We start from the raw sequence: 19275 nt of genomic DNA on the forward strand, positions 1-19275 counted from the left end.
AAAACACAATAAACCTTTTTTTATAAAAAAAACTATGAAATTTTGTTCCTGAAAGTGGCAAGAAACCACAGGCAATACAGTTAGAGTAAATTTTTACCCTAATCCCATCTAGTTTAGGAAGCCCCTAATTAAAAATTTCAACATTTTATTTTTGTACTTGTTTAGGTGTATAAAAGTTATCATCTGTACCAAACTTTGAATTTTTTTTCTAAAATGATTTTGGAAATATGGAAAAAAAAACCTTTAACAGACGCATTTCTTGCGTCGCATTTTTCGATATATGTTCATAGAAAATTTAAAAATGAATATTCTTTCTCCTGTTTAAATTTGTAACAATGAAAAGTATTAAAAATTTATTTTATTTTTTGTTACTTTGGTGAGTTAATTTGTATTTTTTTATGTTTAATTAGGATCTCTTATTTCAATTTAAAATAAAAACGTGTACTTTGAGATTTTTGATTTTTAATCCGCCTTCTTTCATTTCATTTTCATGGATCAACAAGAAACCCCTCCCGAAATAAAATCCTGGTTACGGCCCTGCGCTAGATCAAAAACGAAATTCGACTTTGTAGCTAACACATATTCAAATAGAAAAGAAACTTAATCCATTGTGTTTGTTTTAGGCCCAGTTATGTTTTAATCTAGCCACGAAATTGTTTTGATAAAGTTGTATAGATAATATTTATTGCCTCGTCCTAATGGTCATTCGTTTCAGGTTAGCCGGCTTCAAAAAGCTTGTTCGTTTTAATTTTAATCAAAGTTTTTTCACAATTAAACATTTTTAATGTCTTTTTTGGCCGTTAATGCGGCTCAAATAGCTAACTAAGCAATTTCTTGGAAATTAAGGTCGTTAATTTTTGGATTTGCTGTTTTATTGTATCCAAAAGCTTGTTAACTTTTGAAAGGTGGAATTATGTTATTAATTTGTTATACATTTATGACGTCATAAAAGACAAAATCAAAGTTAGTACAGTCGCATTCCAGTGGTGGTTACAACAGCGTAAACCACAGATAATTGCCAGCTACTCAGTTGTAAAACTTGTTCGAAAGTTAACAACTGGGAATTGTATGTGTTTATCCCATAACTTTTTTGCTGACATTTTTCAAGAAAATTCAACGTTGTTTTTCTGTATCTTAGCACAACAGAGGCTGAATAAAATTGATATTAAATAAAATCATTGCAATACAATTATTATCTACGAGCAACATCTGTTGACTTCTTAGAATTAATAAGCTGAATATTAAAATTTCATTTTAATATACTTTAACTACTTTTACTTATTCATGTATTTATAACTTTTCTACACAAATTCCTGATAACTGTAATTTTATTATTTACTACCAAATTACTTACCCATAAAATTGTTTATTAAACGTACCTAATTGATTAAATAAATAAAACTTTATTGCTGCGTACTAAGTAAAGAAAGTCCAAGTTTCTGTTTTATATCCGGTAAAATATAGCTCTAATTAGTGGTTTTTATAATGTTTACACATATTTTTACATCGTCATTGTCACATAAACATTTAATTTAGTTTAACAAATAGTACACAAAACTACTTTTATGTAAGTTTGAAAATAAGGTTTTTTTGAACTTTGGTGCAATAATTTTGAGAAAATTGCGTGAGGCAGTGTTGAACGATAATAAACTTAATTTAAAATGTGATTTTAGCAGCAACATAACGTGACGTAATTAAGTTTGCAGACACTCCATAAATAAAGGTGGTCTGAGCAAGATCGAAAGATGTTTCATTTCGTGTTTCACACATAATTTTTAAACGCATTATACTATGTTATCTAGAATCGAAGTTAAACAGCCGGGAGGTAAGTGGCCTCTAGTAGACATCTCGGTGGTAATGAAGCTGTTAAGAAACGATTAAAAAATGTAGATGCCCGAGAAACGGGTCCATTCTTCCCAGGGCCGTAACCAGGATTTTATTTCAGGGGGGGTTTCCTGTTGGTCCATGAAAATGAAATGAAACAAGGCGGATTAAAAAGCAAAAATCTCTAAGTACACGTTTTTATTTTAAATTGAAATAACAGATCCTAATTAGACATAAAAAAAATACAAATTAACTCACAAAAGTAACAAAAAATAAAATAATTTTTTAATACTTTTTATTGCTACAAATTTAAACAGGAGATAGAATATTCATTTTTAAAACAAACATTTTCTATGAACATATATCGAAAAATGCTACGCAAGGGGTGCGTCTTTTAATAGGTTTTTTTTCCGAAATCATTTTAGAAAAAAAAATCAAAGTTTGGTACAGATGATAACTTTTATACACCTAAACAAGTACAAAAATTATATGTTGAAATTTTTAATTAGGGGCTTCCTAAACTAGATGGGAGTAGGGTAAAAATTTACTCTAACTATATTGCCTGTGGTTTCTTGCCACTTTCAGCAACAAAATTTCATAGTTTTTCATAAAAAAAAGGTCTTTTGTGTTTTTCCGATACAATTTACGGATTTTTAGTAAAAATCGGTTTAAAAGTTTATGATACAGACCATAAACAGCATAAAAATTAAAAATGAAATTTGTTTTACCGTTTGGGACGCCCCTGATTAAAAATTTTGTTATTTGGCATTTGTTTAGGTGTACATAAAAACCCTTTAAAAAACGTACCTTTTTAGGGGGTGTAGCTCCCTTTCGTAGCATTTTTCGAAACACTTTTGTCTTAAAATTAAATATTATATCAACTATTTAAATTTGTACCTAACAATAAAAATGAAACACTGTATAATTAACACATGAAAAATTAATTCACAAAAATTTTAAATTAACTCACTAAAATAACAAAAAAACTAAAACCCTCTAATCCCCCTCCTTGGGTACGGCTTTGATTCTTCCGATTTGTCAAGTTTTTCTTGTAAGGGGAGGACGGTAATTGATTAAAAATTGAACAGAAAATGATTGTTGTTGGCATGTTGTCTAAACTGGCTTTCGAATTGATGAAACCAAGCGCTTAGCTTGATGATAATAATTTGGATCGTGTGGCAATCTTGTCAAGGATCGAAAAGACGCCAATAAAAAAATTCCCCCATCAATGCAGATGCATAAATAAAGACGATTATGAAATCTTGAATACTAATTAGCTTAAGCCCGCTGTGCTACCGAAATATTGAATCATTAAGTCTGACGTGAACGTCTATATTATATGCCACCCACCTTGAAACGCGGAAAAATAAAAAACCGCGAAACGGAGACAGCAAAAGCGTAAAAAATGAATTAGACATCTGGATGATTGTGACACACGTATGAAAAGAACGATTTATTCGAAAAACGGCCGGATTTTCGTCATTGGTTCTCGATTACCTTCCAGATTTGGAAGGTCGACAATGAGCATTTATAGCTGTTTATACAAACACAAAGAGTATCTCTCCACAACTGTCAAAATTCGGCTTTAAATAATGACCCCAGTCAAAACACCCAATTGTGCGTATCTCTTATTATATTGTCAGTCTGGTTCGAATTAAATTGAAAAAAGACGTCAAACTGGCGGCGATCCGAGTCGGAAAGAGACGGATGGAAGACACCGACGTGGTCGATGGGACCTACCACAGTGCTGGTGACAAAGTGGACAGATGACTGCATTTAGAATAAACGTATTAAAAACAGAGTCTGCGATGTGTGACCCCCTAGTTGTAATAACTCAGCCGACACGTAATTATATTGGATGAGGTTAACTCTAATTACTGTAATTATACTTTGTTTTTTACGACAAGCGAAAACTATCAGAAAATCGCATGAAAATTGAACTTTTCAGTCAGAAATTCCGCACAATCTCGAAATTTTGGAACATTTCGAAAATCACATGACTTTTATTGCAAACGCTGATGCGGTTTATTCAGTTTCAGCAAATTTAATTTATTATGATTTAAAGCCGCGAGATTATCTCTCAATTTATGGTTTTAGCAGGTATTATCTTACAATGAATTTAATTACAGATCTAGATTCTCCCCACACTTGATAAATATGGTTTGTTCACGATTCAGTCTCATCTTTTCAATTAAGTAAAGCACACTTACACTCAGATATGATCTGAATTGAAAATTAACACTGAATTACATTTCTGTCGCTATTTATTCAACAACTTTTATTAATTTATTTTTTGAGAAAGATACTTCTTTCCAATCAAGTGATTTGCTAGGGTTTATGAGTCTAGCTTCGAGCGAGAGATATTACCATTCTAATAAGCAGTTTAAATTTTTGAAATCGCTTATGAAAAAAATCACATTAAAATGTATGTATGGAATTGGTTGCCTAGAATTACTCGCAATTCCAATGCATTAACTTCCCAAAGCTCAGAGTTAAAAAAATATAAAAAAATGCCCAAAAAATAAGCTTTTATTAACAAAATATACCTACTAAAAAGTAATTTTTTTTTATGTCAGAAAAGAACATTTGCTTACAACTTAGGATTTTAGAATTTATAAAAGTTTTGGGGGCGGACAATTGAACAAAGTAATTCTGCAATTAGTCGTAATGTTACGTGGTGTAAGCAAATGCACTTTTTAGTATTTTTTTTTAAATTTTAATAAAATTTTATTTTTAAAAAACTAATAAAATCTTTTTATTCTTTACTTATTGTTGTGTGAAATCGTAAGTTTTAATTTTCTTGATTCTTAACTTTTTTTTAGTTTGCGTTTTGTTTTTTATTTTTTCAATGTTTTATTCGTATTTTGGTTTTTTGAGTTTTTAATTTTTTTTTTTGATTATTGGACTTTGTTAGTTTTTGATTTTTGAATTTTTTTGATTTTTGTTTTCTGACCTTTTTTAATTTTGTTTTTTTTTTGTATGTTTGTTTTTTGGATTTATAGATCTTTTTGATTTTTGAACAACTCGTTTTCTTTATTTTATCGAATGGCGTTCTATCTTTATATTTCAACAAGGGGCCGAGACATTAATAATTGCTTATAAGAATTGTTAATTGTTTATAAATTATTAATTAAAGAAAATATTATTGACAGACAGGCAAACATCAAAGCAAGTTAAATAAAAGCTTATAAAAATGTATTTGTGAAAGTGTGCCGGGTTTTGAAATTTTTTTCTACCTACTCAATTTTCTTTGCTGTTGTCGTAAAATATGTATGTAACTACAAATCAACTAATTATTTATTAAAATTAATTTTAATGAATATTCAAATCTACTAAAAACGACAGATGTACAAAATGTTTTACGATTTTGTAAAATTTTAGTCAGCTCGTGCACGAGAAATGTAAATTTTGTAATGGCTGATGCTTATTACTGATGCAATGACAGCACATTTACGCAAAAATTGAATTTTTAATTTTTCGTAGCAAAATTTGATAAAAAAAGTTTAAGACTCTTAACTAAAATAAGTGTTTCTTTTCAGTTTTGTTTTTTTATTGTGGACAACTAAAAATGGTCTTTGGAAGTTATCTCCATTCATTCTCATTCAACTCCTTATAAAGCTGCAATTCAGATAATATCCAACGACCACCTTAAAAATTCATCTTTTTTATACTAATGGGAATAGCCACATTCTCAACCAGTCCTATTAAGTTAATATGTAATCAGACTGGCTAAAATATAATTTTCTTTAACAAAATGTTTTATTTTTTAAATTTCTTCAAGGCTTTGGCAACGTATCTAATTTTGACGAAGTTTTGCGTAGGACGCAAAATTCTGTCTAATAACCTGTTATTATTTGTTCCTAATTATTATTATATTCGGATTGATGATCAAATTTTTGATGTTTTATCAGATTTTGTTTGCAAAAGTCACGTTTTTGATCATTAATACTTTTAAATAAATTTATGATGTTGTGTTTGTGTATTTTTTTCGTCCCGTGTAATAATGCACCATTAAGTGTCGCTTGACCCATGCTGCGAAAAAACTCAATTTAAAGCCTTTGTAAAATATTATAAGGTGTGAAATTAAAATGTAGATTAAAAGAAAGTGTTACAAAGCTATCGATCAGAGAATAACGGGCCGGTCTCAGATTTCATCGAAATTGTGGAATAATAACGAAAATGAGCCTTCAACGTACGGATTATTGAACGGTTAATTGCGTAAGTCGTCGATTGTCACGACATATTCCGTGTGTGTATATGAAGTCATTACAAAGTTAAAGTTGCAGTCAAACAGCTGGAAATTTAAATTCTCCAGCGTGCACTTTGCGAAAAAAAAAAACAATTTCAATTAACGACCTCATCTAAACACATTTGCAAATGTCAACAAACCCCGTGTCTAAGACTGCTTGACATTCCAGATGTGTAAACCGGCCTTAATCTGTAATTGGGACGCGGATAAATCATCGGATCTATTAATAATTATCTTACGTTCGGTTTGCGACAGCCTGACGAGTTTTAGTAATAATTACACGTTTGAAAACAAATCCAATGGGATAAAAAGTACCATCCACTCTCGAAGAGATAAAAGACTACCGTTTATTCTATCTTGGTGGGTTATACAGTTCAATTTGAAAACCGTTTTTCGTCTCGTCCTTCTTTAATCCTTTGCGAGCAATGGGTGAGATGGAGATGGTGTAAACGCCGGAATATTTGGTTGAATAAAATACAAAATGCCACACACGGAGCTGCCAGACTGAGATGTCTTCATCAAGGAACTATTTATGACGTCACGACAGACAAAGATGGACTCTGATTCTTTTACAAGAGGGAAAAGGACAGGCAGAGAAGAATACACTAAATTAGTATTATAAATATAAACTGATTATGCATGATATCATTAAGATTTTTTACGTTTTTTGGTACGGATTCTGTAATTTAGTCAGCCTTCAGGAAACTCTATTTCGGTTAGTGATCGTTTTTTAAGCTCGAGGAAGTTATAATTTAATTAATTAGGGTTTTTCTTTAATTAATAATAAATCTTGAAAAATGTGTGCGGTTATTGGGAACGCGAAGATGGACAGGACACACAAGAAGTTTATTATAACGACAAATTCACGGTTTCCGGATTGAATTTAGAAATCGCTAATGACGGATGAATGGGTCTATAACTGTTCCAACTATCCTTAATATACGTGGTCTGTTTAAAAAGGTTAAATAACGTCGGAAATTCAAAAATGTTTACCGTCTGACTAAGTTCTGAAGCTTCTATTGTATTTACTTAATTTATATTTACAGAGCGTCTAAAAAGAGCACTCAATTTAGGACTGGTTTTTTCTTTATTGGCTCAGGAAACATGTTTAAGTAAAGACAAAATATGACGATTCATTTCTTGGAAATGCTTAAAATATTGGTTTGAATGAAATTGTTATAACCGAAACAAACACAATAAAATTGTTCCTATTTTCTCGAAGGGATTTTTAAAATCACCACTCATTCGAATATGAAATTTATTAGCAATAAAATTATATTATTTATGTTGACGACTTGTACTTTATGAGGCAATCATTAAGTTAATTAAGCATACTCTCAACTGTGACGTCACATAATGTCGATTATTCTTTTCAAGAACGACTCATAATCATCATTTCGTTGTTGTTTGTAGTTTAAATGCCGCTGTTGTTGGCTATTGATTTTAGTCTCAAGTGAAATAATTCAGATGATTTATGACAAAAATGTTATGTTATTATTTATTATGAGTGTTTATTTTTGGAACACCTCTAGATAATAATATGTATTCATTGCAAATCAGTACTGCAAGGAATTCTGATGAATAATTCAATCCGATGTTGTTTCCAGTATCATTTTTCAGTTGAAAAATCGAGACGAAAGAACACGGAATGAATGCGCAATATGTGGATTTTTTAAAGAATAACGGCCATTATTTTGATGATATCTAAATAACTGGCAACTAAAATTTGCAAATAATGAAAATTACATTATGTAAATGGTTAGCGTTAGGTTACCTAAGTGCAGAAATAAATTGTATAATTATATAATTAAGTTTAGACAGGCCTTTTGGATAATGCCGGTTTAATTTGAAATCATTTTATCAACTTAGGATTTTGCTAATCGCCCCCATTGTATTTTTTGCAGCTTTTTTTACCAAATAAATATTTTAATTGAGTAATTACAGTTACGATGAGTCCTAGGAAAAGCACATACCTACATACAAATAAATGCCTACAATTTTTAATTTGCTTCATTTTTGTATAATTATACTTGAGAATTAATAATTTTTATTGGTAATTATGAGGCAATTGTTTTTCTACTTTCTCACTTTTGGGCCGAAAACGAAAAATAAAATGTTGAGTTTTTCGAGTTAACTTGTTAGTTGGTTCTTAATTTCTGTTTCTGTAAATTGAATTATTTATTTTGTTGGCTGCTTGTTTTAATTTATTGTCTTTGTGTTTACATCTGTCCTGTCTAACAAAAAGGCTCTATGCAATTGAGTTTCTTTACTGCTATGCAGGTAAAAGCTCCACATTCCAATAAAAACCGTTTTCGATATCTAAAGTAACCAAAGGGAACACCTGTTGTAGGTACAATTCTATGAAATTGCTTGACATTATTAAAGCCGTCACGGAAAAATAAGAGAAATGTTGTACCAGATCCTTGTTAAAATCGTAAGGCCATTAAGAAAATAATGAAACATTAATTTGGCTTGATCGTTATCTGGTTGATTTAAGATTCTTCTATCGCAGTGAATAAAACTAAAACGTTAATGCGTTTATTGGTTTACAACCTGTAATATTTTTGTCTCGGGTGAAGACATTAATTGATATACAATAGCCATTAGGAGAGTATTAGTCTAATTTAAGATGAAAGGAAATAAAAACTTTAAGGACCTTTAAATAGAGAAGTTAAACTAATTTTGTTGATTTGTTAATGACAGGTTAAAAAAAAATTTCCCCTGATAAAATTGCTTGAGTTAATTAAATTTTATTTGTATTTATTGCCGTAATTAAAAACAGTCAGTGCATTGGGAACGATCCCCCATCGGGGAGCATAAATAACAACAAAGCGTAATTATGCTAATTACAGAAACAGCGCAACAAAAAAATAATAAAAATCTAAACAATCATTAACGATTATGTTTAAACAAAAAGTCCCCATTAAGCCGGCGTTTATCTAATATTTGTCCACGGTTGTCTCTAATACATACACCGTAACGGGACTACCCACGTCAGCGCCAAAGACGGACTACTGTCAAATACTATAAGTGCGAAAAGGATGAACGGGCCACACAGCTCGAAAGGCCGACCACCAATTAAGGATATAAAGCACATTAATTTGCCGAGGGACCTCCTATACTTGTAAACTAAATCTGTTGTGTTTTCCACCGACAATGACACGCTGATTTTGCTCCAGGATCAAATCCGCGATTGCGGAAAATTAAACGCCTGAATAAAAGGTAAATCGACACCCTATTATTGGTGGAATTATACAGGGTGCGCCAGAACTCGCCAGAGAAAAATGTCAAGTGCCAGCGGCAATAGATCGCCAAAAAGTGCAGCCGAAGAAGTAATTTTTGCTTGCTTAAGAAAGTTATTAGACTCTTAAATTCACCAATCCCAGAAGCACACCTCGAGGTGTGATTGATAAATTATATCCGTCGCTAGATTACAAAAATAATACCAATTTGCCCAGAATTTTAAAAAATAGCTGGTCTACTGTAATTTTGACACCTGTCATGTGGATGACATAACCTGCTAGTTTCCAGTATTTTTCTCGCTCAAGAGGTTGCACGAGTATACTGAGACAAAATTGTTAATTATTATCAACAATTATGAAAAATTATTTTGAAAACTCGATTCCCATTCCTGATGAATCGACTTCTCTAAAACTTCTTCACAGGTATTGTTCCTTCTCAACTTTTTCTTCGATCTGATACAGATTAACAAGTCGATGTATGAATTTAGAGCTTGAAAACTAGTGCATTATCCTTATAAAACAAAGAAACAAGTAAGAGTGAGAGACCAGAAAAAACATGAAGAAGTATGCAAGTTTCTTTATCTACTTTAATGCAAAATTAACAGAAAGATGAACTTTTTATAAGAAATTGTGTTTAAATAAAATTTTAACATTAAAATTGTAGTTTTACTCTCGTATTTAGACATTTTTGCCCAGTAGAGAAATTATAACCTCAAAATTTTGCAAATTCTTCCACTCACATGAGCTTACTATAACCCCTTGGCTGCTTTTTCATTAAAAAATCCAGAAGAATGTTGCGATGTTTGTATTTAGTACGAAAAATTAGCATTTTTGCTGCCGGAAAGTAAAATCCAAATGTTTTAATTCCGATCGCATTTCACCAACGCTTTTCGGTGAATTTGTGGGCTGGTCTTTTAAGGAATCATGTGGTTTGTCAATAATATCAACTAATTTCAACATAACGTGACTCCCTTTCTAAAAAGTACATTTTTCTGTTAATTTTGCATTAAAGTAAATGAAGAAATTTCTGTACTTCTTCATGTTTTTCTGGTCTCCCACTCTCACTTGCTTCTTTACTTTAAAATAATGCATAAGTGTTCAAGCTCTAAAATTTTTACATCGGCTTGTTAATCGAAAAAAATGTTGAAAAAAAACAATACCTGTGAAGAAGTTTTAGAGAAGTCGGTTCCCGAATGTCTGGGAACCGAGTTTTCAAAATAATTTTGATAAATGTTGATAATAATTAACGATTTTGTTTCATTGTACTCGTATACAACGTCTTGAGCGAGAAAAATACTGGAAACTAGCAGGTTATGTCACTCACATGACAGGTGTCAAAATTGCAGTAGACCAGGTATTTTTTAAAGTTCTGGGCTTCTGGGATTTAAGAGTCTAATAACTTTCTTATGCAAGCAAAAATTACTTCTTCGGCTGCACTTTTTGGCCATCTATTGCCACTGGCACTTGACATTTTTCACTAGGACGCGAGTTCTGGCGCAGCCTGTATGTATGCAGAAACAAGTTGCTCGGTTTATGACACTCACCCAACGAATAACGCACCTGTCAATTTTGGTTGAAGTGACGACCGTTCGATTTTATACACTATAAAGTTTAGTAAACATGTCAAGACGTATTACAAAATTATAGCGTATTAGGAAAGTCGGAAATTTGATATTTTCAACACGCAGGTGAGAAATATCTTTTGTGATGGCGAGGTTTAATCCCAGGCTGTTGTGACAGCGGTTATCGATACGGACAGGGACACATGTTTCACTCCAAAAATAAGATGTGGTGGGTGACTTAATTTGCCAAGTAATGCAAGAAGGTGGAAGAAGGTATTCGAGAAATTGCGAGAGAATGGTTGTAAATTAAATCGGTTAATGAAGAAAAGTGATTATCACAATAATTACCATAAAGAAAAGGTTGTTAAATTATCATTGTTCTTATAATTGAGATTTAGCTTGGTAAGTGTTTGAAACAACTGTCACCACAATTTTTTCACAAATGTCTATAAAAGACATGATAGTTTATTAGAGTTTTACTAAAACAGTTACAGTTTGCCCGTGCTTTTAGATCATTGTTTAAAACATACTTCCCATAAAAACGTGGTGAAAATTATTGATTAGGATGAGCTATTTTTTTAATTACGAACCTTACTGAGCTTACATGATTTTGTTTTTATTTTTTCTGAGTCAGTCAAGACAATTTATACGTAAAAATACATAAATAACACACTCACCGATATAAAATTCGATCCAAACTTTATTTTCTCGAAAATGTTTTCGATTTGCTTTTCTTTTGGTCGGAGAACTTTTAAACAGAAATAAGATATATTTCCAACTATGGTTAAAACCAACAAACAAAAAAAATTAGCGCACGATAAAATTTTGAGGATTGTTTTTTAACTTTTTTTAATCCTCTTTTATTGTTATACTTATTTTAATGCCCTTTGTCATTATTTTTGTCATTTTTTTTGTTATTGAAAAAATAAAAACACTGTTATTTAATTTAAGCTGGTCTTTGTTTATACTTATTTTAAAATGTGTAATTTAAAGTTCCCAAAAAAATGCTGCCTTGTAGATCAAGAATTAATTGAGAAAAATTAAATAAAAATAATGGATCGAATTTTGTGCCGGTGAGTGTATTTGTGTAATTAGCAGTAAAAACTTTTTTAAAATGAAACATCGTTGCGCTAACCAAAAACATGTGCATTTATTTTTTTATGCAATAGTAATTATAAACAGATTTGACTTTAGCAAATTACATTTTAGCACACTTTGTGCAATTAGCCGTAAGCAATGAAACCTTAGTGAGGCTCTGACTTTTTGTCAACTTCCTTTATCAACTTGTTAAAATTTAATCACTTTTATTATTTTATCATACTTAATTTGGGACTACAAAATATGTAAAAAATATAATGTCAAGCGTAACGAACAAAGAACGTAGATCAGATGACTCGCTCCGTCATAACTTATTAATAAGCTGTTACGTTTGCCGAATTGTAATTAATAATTAACAAGAATTTAAAAATGCACCCTTATAACATATTTATACCAGCGATGATCGATTTAAGTAGTATTCGCTGACGTGTTGTTATTTGCTATTTTTGGATATTTCTATTATTAGATAACTCGTATTTGTTTCCTCCTTTATTTAAATTGAAATTATATATTCGATATTCTTAATTATTATCACGACATAGACGAGAATTTTCTGAGGTGTAGTACAGAAAGATATTTATTTTTATTAAATAAATAAGCAAATAGGAAACACCTATTTGAAATTTTTATAACATAAGTAATTGTACCTTGTATTATTAAGTTTGCTCATTTTATATACATGAACGGAACTAATAATGCTACCGTTTATTATGATATATTTTACAACAATTAATTAATGACCATGTAAGTTGAAAAATTTTACCTTAGAAAAAACCCTAAAACTTTATGACAATCGATTAATATGTAAATAAGGTCGTGTTGTATCCGCATGATTATAGTTTTTTAGTTAGGTTGTTCAAATCAACTAGTAATTGTCTATTGTTTTGTATTTGAAACGTTACGACCTTGATTATTAATTTGACAGTATCACAAGCATATAAACATTGAACTTTCATAAGTACTAAGATGTTTAATGTGAGCAGGATGTAGACGAAATTTGGCTGGTTTTATGGTACCTCATAAATATATAAAAGAATGTTAAAAATTTATCGATAAAAGTTGGAGATAGAGATGTTGATTTTTTTAATGAACGAAAGAGTAGATAATTAATTAATTTGGCGGTTTTAAAACTATATATTATGTGTATACAGAGTGCGCCAGAACTTGCGCTTCAGAGTATCAAGTAAGATAAAATACCAGGAACATGGAAAAATGTTTAAAAAATTCTATCTGTCAAAAAATTTCACATTTCTTTTTTGACATTTGACATTTTTTATGTCTATTTAATGATACTGATGATTTCTATATGTTTTTTTTACAATTATTTAGGGACAAAAATTTTGCCAATAAAAGCCACAAATAACATGGAACAGAGTTACAATTTAGGATACACCTTTTTTGTTCCCTCTTTTAATAATCTGTAGAAAAAAACTTGGAAAATTATTTTTCCAACAGAAATAAATAGTCAAAGTACAAAATTTAAACTCTCATAACTTCGAAATTTTTATAGATAGAATTTTTTAAACCATGTTCCTGGTATCATTCCTTATATGGCATTTTTCTTTAGGGCGCGAGTTCTGGAGCATCCTGTATGTCCGGTAATAGGGTTTCTAACATGATGTTTTATATACCTAACCGTAGAAATTAGAAGCTAATAATGATATTGAAACTATAGATGATGTGATGACTTGCCTTCACCCAAATGTATAAATCGATAAATAAAGGAGTGAAATAACCTATCATTTCGTAATTTTTTTGATAAAAGCTTGATTTTGTTGATTGAACAAATTTGAATTAATTTAACACGATACACGGTGTGAATTATAATGCAACAAGTAACAAATTAATTAAAACATTATTGATTTCGGTGATGCTAAAGTTAATTAGGTAGTAAATCGTAAAGACTAACCTATTAATTATTATTCCGTTTTAAATTAATAAACTGAATCGATTAATTCCTTCTTAGATTTAAAAAATACCAAATTTTGTACTCTAAATCCCTGTAAGTACATTAACTATGTATTGCTCGCATCACAAATTTTCGCATTTAAATTGTATTCTTGTATAATTTTATATAAGTACGTAGGTACTTGGCTGTCAATGTAAACGAAGATTTTACACCTATTAATTGTTCTTAATTACTTAACTAATATTATGAGCAATTAAATAATTAGACTATTTTTTATCTCAATTAAAAATTTTGTTTTCTTATTATTAGCTTTTATTTAACTTGCCTTGTCTCTCTGTCTATCTAGACAGTCGAATTTGAGACAGTTCCTGTCGTCCGAACAAAAATATTTTGCATACACACGTAATTCGTAAATTCGTAAATACAATAATAATACTTATTTACTTTAATCAATAATTTATAAACAATCAACAATTGTTACAAATAATTGTCTATTTTTTGGCTCCTAATTGAAATAAATAACGCGATTGGGTATTAGAGTAGGAAAAAACTAACAGGTTGTTCAAAAAAATTAATATATCAAAAAACAAAAGAATCCAAAATTAAAAATACAAAAAAACAAAATGTAAAAAGGTTTAGAAATGAAAAAAATTCAAACATCAAAAAAGTTTGAAAGTCAAAATCTAAAAATAAAAAAAAACAAAAAAAATCAAAAATTAAAAATACGAAAAAACAAAACAAAAGAGAAAAGAAGAACATTTGCTTACAGCTCAAGATTTTAAAATTTATAACAGCGTGGGGACTAATTGCACAGTTACTTTGCTCAATTAACCGCCTCCAAAGCTTTTATAAATTTTAAAATCTTAAGGTGTAAACAAATGATCTTCTCTGACAAAAAAAATATTTCTTACTTTTTATTATATTTTTTAAAAAATTTTAAATAGTAGATATATTAAAGAACTCGTTTCGTAAAGCAAATTTTGTGGAACGAGTTCATATTTATGAAACGAGCAGCGAAACGTGAGTTTTATAAAGAACGAGTTCCCACAAGTGACTTATGAAACAAGTTTTTTATTCTATTTTGCGCGTTTTTATGTAAAACATGTTTTAACATAAAAGTCAATTTTTCAAAATTTAAGAACTTTTGTTTTTATAAAGTTGTGGTTTAAAAGATCAATTTCCGGATTGTCAAGTCTCAAGTATTTTTCAAAATTTTGTTGCATTAACAATGAATACTGAAAATATTTCATGCACACCATCTAAAAAATGAGAAATCGCCCAAAACGCCGCTGAAAATCACCATCACCAATCCCTACTAAGTAAATTGTATTAGTCTATTTCAGCATCCAAATCGATGTTATAATAGTTCATTAAAGCATCGGTTTTGGTATCCAAATATGCTTTCTTTCAGACGCAAAAAAAACATTTTTTTATATACCTATATTTTTTACAATATTTTTTTTAGTCTTAACTTTCTTAAGAATTTTGTTTGTATCTTTACTTAGTTAATAATTAAATTATAATTAATTATGTATATTTTGCCATGGCTACTGTGTATCTAGTCATATAATCTGCATTGTGCTAACCTTCGCACGCCACTGGATCCATTACTAAACTCACCCGATCTAATATAAATTCACGATGTGTTCCAGTTGTTATCGGTAGCGAGCAGTTCGGTTGGTAATTGAATGTTTCTGTAAATCGTCCCGGCAACCCCAGAACATTATTTTATCGACTCGGTTAGGGTCGTGGTGGTAATATTGAAAACGTCATCGCTGCATTAATCTATTGGAGAGAAAGAGTGGAGAGGATGACAGAAGTTGTCAGGAAGAGTCGAGCTTTCGGATCGTGGATTTTTGTAATTTTTTCTCGAGCTTTGACTTGATTAATGTAACATAATTGTGAATGCGATTTAAGTGTGGCTTCATGTCTTACACGTTTAATTAACTGTCGCGTTAAATTGACGTTTGTGGTTGTTCTTTGATGTGTTTGAAAAATTGAAAGGAGTCGTCGCGTTTTTCAACGATCCATAAATTAGCCGAGACATTATTTTGGCATGAAGAAAAAGAAAAACAGTTGTTAAATATTTCAACAGGCACTTAAGCTCAGTTGCGTATACTAACACTGAAAATGTTTCTGTCAGATTCTCTATCAACTTTACATTGAAATCGAGTAAAGTTTAATGAAACTGTTGAGGAAAATAACGTGATGTAGGAGAATATTTCGTGAGGCTGAACACGGAATGTTGGCCAGGCGGAAACGCGATTAGCCCAGAGTGAAAAAAACATAACAAAACTGCAATAAAAACGAAAAATTGCGGTTATAAGTCGAGTCGGCATTGCGAGTGCGATAATTCTTATTTAATATGACTTTTAATTATCTCGATGAGCTCAAACAGACTGATAAATTGCAAAACATTTCACGAGAATATTCTTATGATGTTGAGTGGAAATGTTAGAGGATGCCCGACTTCTATTTGGGTGGGCACTCATAAATATACATTGAGTACTCTACCATACTTATAATACAAATATACTGCAAGCAGCCACATTGCGCTTTGGCCCGACTTAATTAATTATCAAAAAACTTGAACAAAAGCCGACATTCATATCTTACCGGCTGGAATAAGGAACTCGAAATAGACCTGTCACACTCATATTTTTTTTATTTTTTAAAAGTTATATTTAAATTATATTTATTGTTGACAATATTTTCATAGACTTTAATATGTTAATAGTCAAAATAGGCAACCAAGAATACAGCGCACGTATTCTGATAACACTAGTTTACAAGTAATAACTTGTTTAATACGGGGCATTTTATTTCGGGGGCGAGGGTTTCTTGTTGGTTCATGAAAATGAATGAAATGAAAGAAGGCGGATTAAAAATCAAAAATCTCTAAGTACACGTTTTTATTTTAAATTAAAATAAGAGATCCTAATTAGACATAAAAAAATACAAATTAACTCACAAAAGTAACAAAAAATAAAATAAATTTTTAATACTTTTTATTGTTACAAATTTAAACAGGAGATAGAATATTCATTTTTAAAACAACAATTTTCTATGAACATATATCGAAAAATTCTACGCAAGGGGTGCGTCTTTTAATAGGTTTTTTTTTCCATATTTCCGACATCATTTTAGAAAAAAATTTCAAAATTTGGTACAGATGATAACTTTTATACACCTAAACAAGTACAAAAATAAAATGTTGAAATTTTTAATTAAGGGCTTCCTAAACTAGATGGGATTAGGGTAAAAATTTATTCTAACTATTTTGCCTGTAGTTTCTAGCCACTTTCAGCAACAAAATTTCATAGTTTTTTATAAAAAAAGGTCTTTTGTGTTTTTCCGATACAATTTACGGATTTTTAGTAAAAGTCGGTTTAAAAATTTATGTTACAGACCATAAACAGCATAAAAATTAAAAATTAAATTTGTTTTACCGTTTAGGACGCCCCTGATTAAAAATTTTGTTATTTAGCATTTGTTTACGTGTACATATAAAGGTACCAAATTTTGTAATTTTATCTATTCTGAAATATTAGGAAAAACCCTTTAAAAAACGTACCTTTTTTAAGGGGTGTAGCTTCCTTTCATAGCATTTTTCGAAACACTTTTGTCTTAAAATTAAATATTCTATCAACTATTTAAATTTGTACCTAACATTAAAAATGAAACACTGTATAATTAACACATGAAAAATTAATTCACAAAAATTTTAAATTAACGCACTAAAATAACAAAAAAACTAAATTTTTAACACTTAGAACACTATATAACAAAGTGCTCAGCATTTCAGGAAGGGTTTGAACTCCCCCCTTGGGTACCTCCCTCGTTTAATATACTTTTAATCAAATTATTATTTTTATGTCTATTTACCTTTGATCAAACAAAAATAACGGTTAATTTTTTTATCACGTCACAGTTACGAAGGCCTCCGATTTTAAATTTATTTAAAATTCAAATTGTTACTGAATTATTTCAAATTTATTACCAGATGAGTCTTAAAATACATTTCGCTTGCATTTTGAATTCTTTTCTAAAAACTAAAAAAAGGGCATACTATTTCTTAGACTCAGTACCTCAAAATTTATAGGAAATTATAATTTTCCGCTAAAGTTTATAAATGATGTAAAGTAGTATAACGGTTATAAGTTCAATTTTTGAAGCTGTTAAATTTCCTTTTTTTGCATTAGGTATTAATTTATATTATTTTCTGTTCGAATGAAGTTGCAAGTCCATTCCAAACTGCAAAAGCTGAATCATGTTTCATAATTAATCACCCAGTGATAAGGCAGCATCAACTTGTCAGATATAAGTGACCGCATTAAAGTTTTCGTGTTGGTACACTTTTCTCCCTACTAAGTGTGCATGCGTTTTAAAGTTTGCTTCATAAATTATCCGCCGTTTCAGTGCAGTTTTATCACGGGTAGTCGTATTTCATAATTTTAAAGCTGTGCCCTGTTACACTATCGGTGCAATATCCGCTATTGTTCCAAGAAGTTTTGATAGGATTATAAATCAAAGTGTGACCTTTTTAAAATTGCTAATTTTATCGGTAAATTTGCACCCGGAACTAAAGACGTCTGTTACACGAGCGATAAAACGGTGTGTGGTAATAAAACACGCCCTCAATGTGAGAAAAAAAATCGATCAAGCTAGATTTGATAAAATCACATAAAACCATCGTTTACATTACACTACATTAGACAGGAAATGGCGTATAAAAAGAATTTAACTTTAAACCATCGTCACTCTCTCGCCCTATCTCAATTTCACACGAAATAAAACTCCGACGGGATTAATTGGAATTTTTATTATTATTTGTACTTTTATTGGATTTTTACTAATTTCTTGTTTTTCTTTTGTTTTAGGACGAAGTAAGTTATCAGAGACACACACATCCATATTGGTAAAAGCATCTATATTTGTATTTTTAATTTTTATCAAAAAATTCAAATGGTACAAACATGCGGTGAGTCGCAAAAAAAAACCATTTTGTGTTATATAATTATTTTTGTTTAAAAAATAGGTCAGGAACTAAATATGTACCTACATATTTTAGGTTTCTTTCAAAATTATTTAATGCTTTTAAGTTTTTTTATTTATTTACTTTTATCACTTTAGATTGTACTTTTTTTATAAATTGCATAATAATACTTTAGTGAATCATATACAGGATGTTCGGTCTAAGTCGCCCCGAGTGATAACACCTAAACTTACTTCTTTTTTTCAAAAAGTAAATATTTAAGTAATAATATTAATTCTTGGCTTTCTTAATAAATGTACCAAAATTTTTTAGCACATCCGGTGTTGCCGGAAATGCTACCAAATTTAGTTTTTCAAATGGAATACCTATTTTTTTTTCATCCAAACAATAATAAT

The 19275-nt window shown here is 30.1% G+C and overlaps 1 protein-coding gene across 1 annotated transcript in view; it reads left to right on the top strand.

Moving 5' to 3' along the window:
• The window catches only part of LOC123010440 (homeobox protein invected-like), a 49587-nt gene that overhangs the window by 24659 nt on the left and 5653 nt on the right, over positions 1-19275 (top strand). Inside the window, exon 2 of the mRNA XM_044407333.1 lies at positions 18765-18770. Coding sequence (XP_044263268.1) covers positions 18765-18770 — 6 coding nt within the window. The remainder of the gene's footprint in view (positions 1-18764; positions 18771-19275) is intronic.

This window comes from Tribolium madens, unplaced genomic scaffold, assembly GCF_015345945.1.
Source record: "Tribolium madens isolate multiple individuals breed KSU strain unplaced genomic scaffold, Tmad_KSU_1.1 Scaffold_91;HRSCAF=231;Tcas5.2_LG7, whole genome shotgun sequence".
Taxonomy (NCBI): Eukaryota; Metazoa; Arthropoda; class Insecta; order Coleoptera; family Tenebrionidae; genus Tribolium; species Tribolium madens.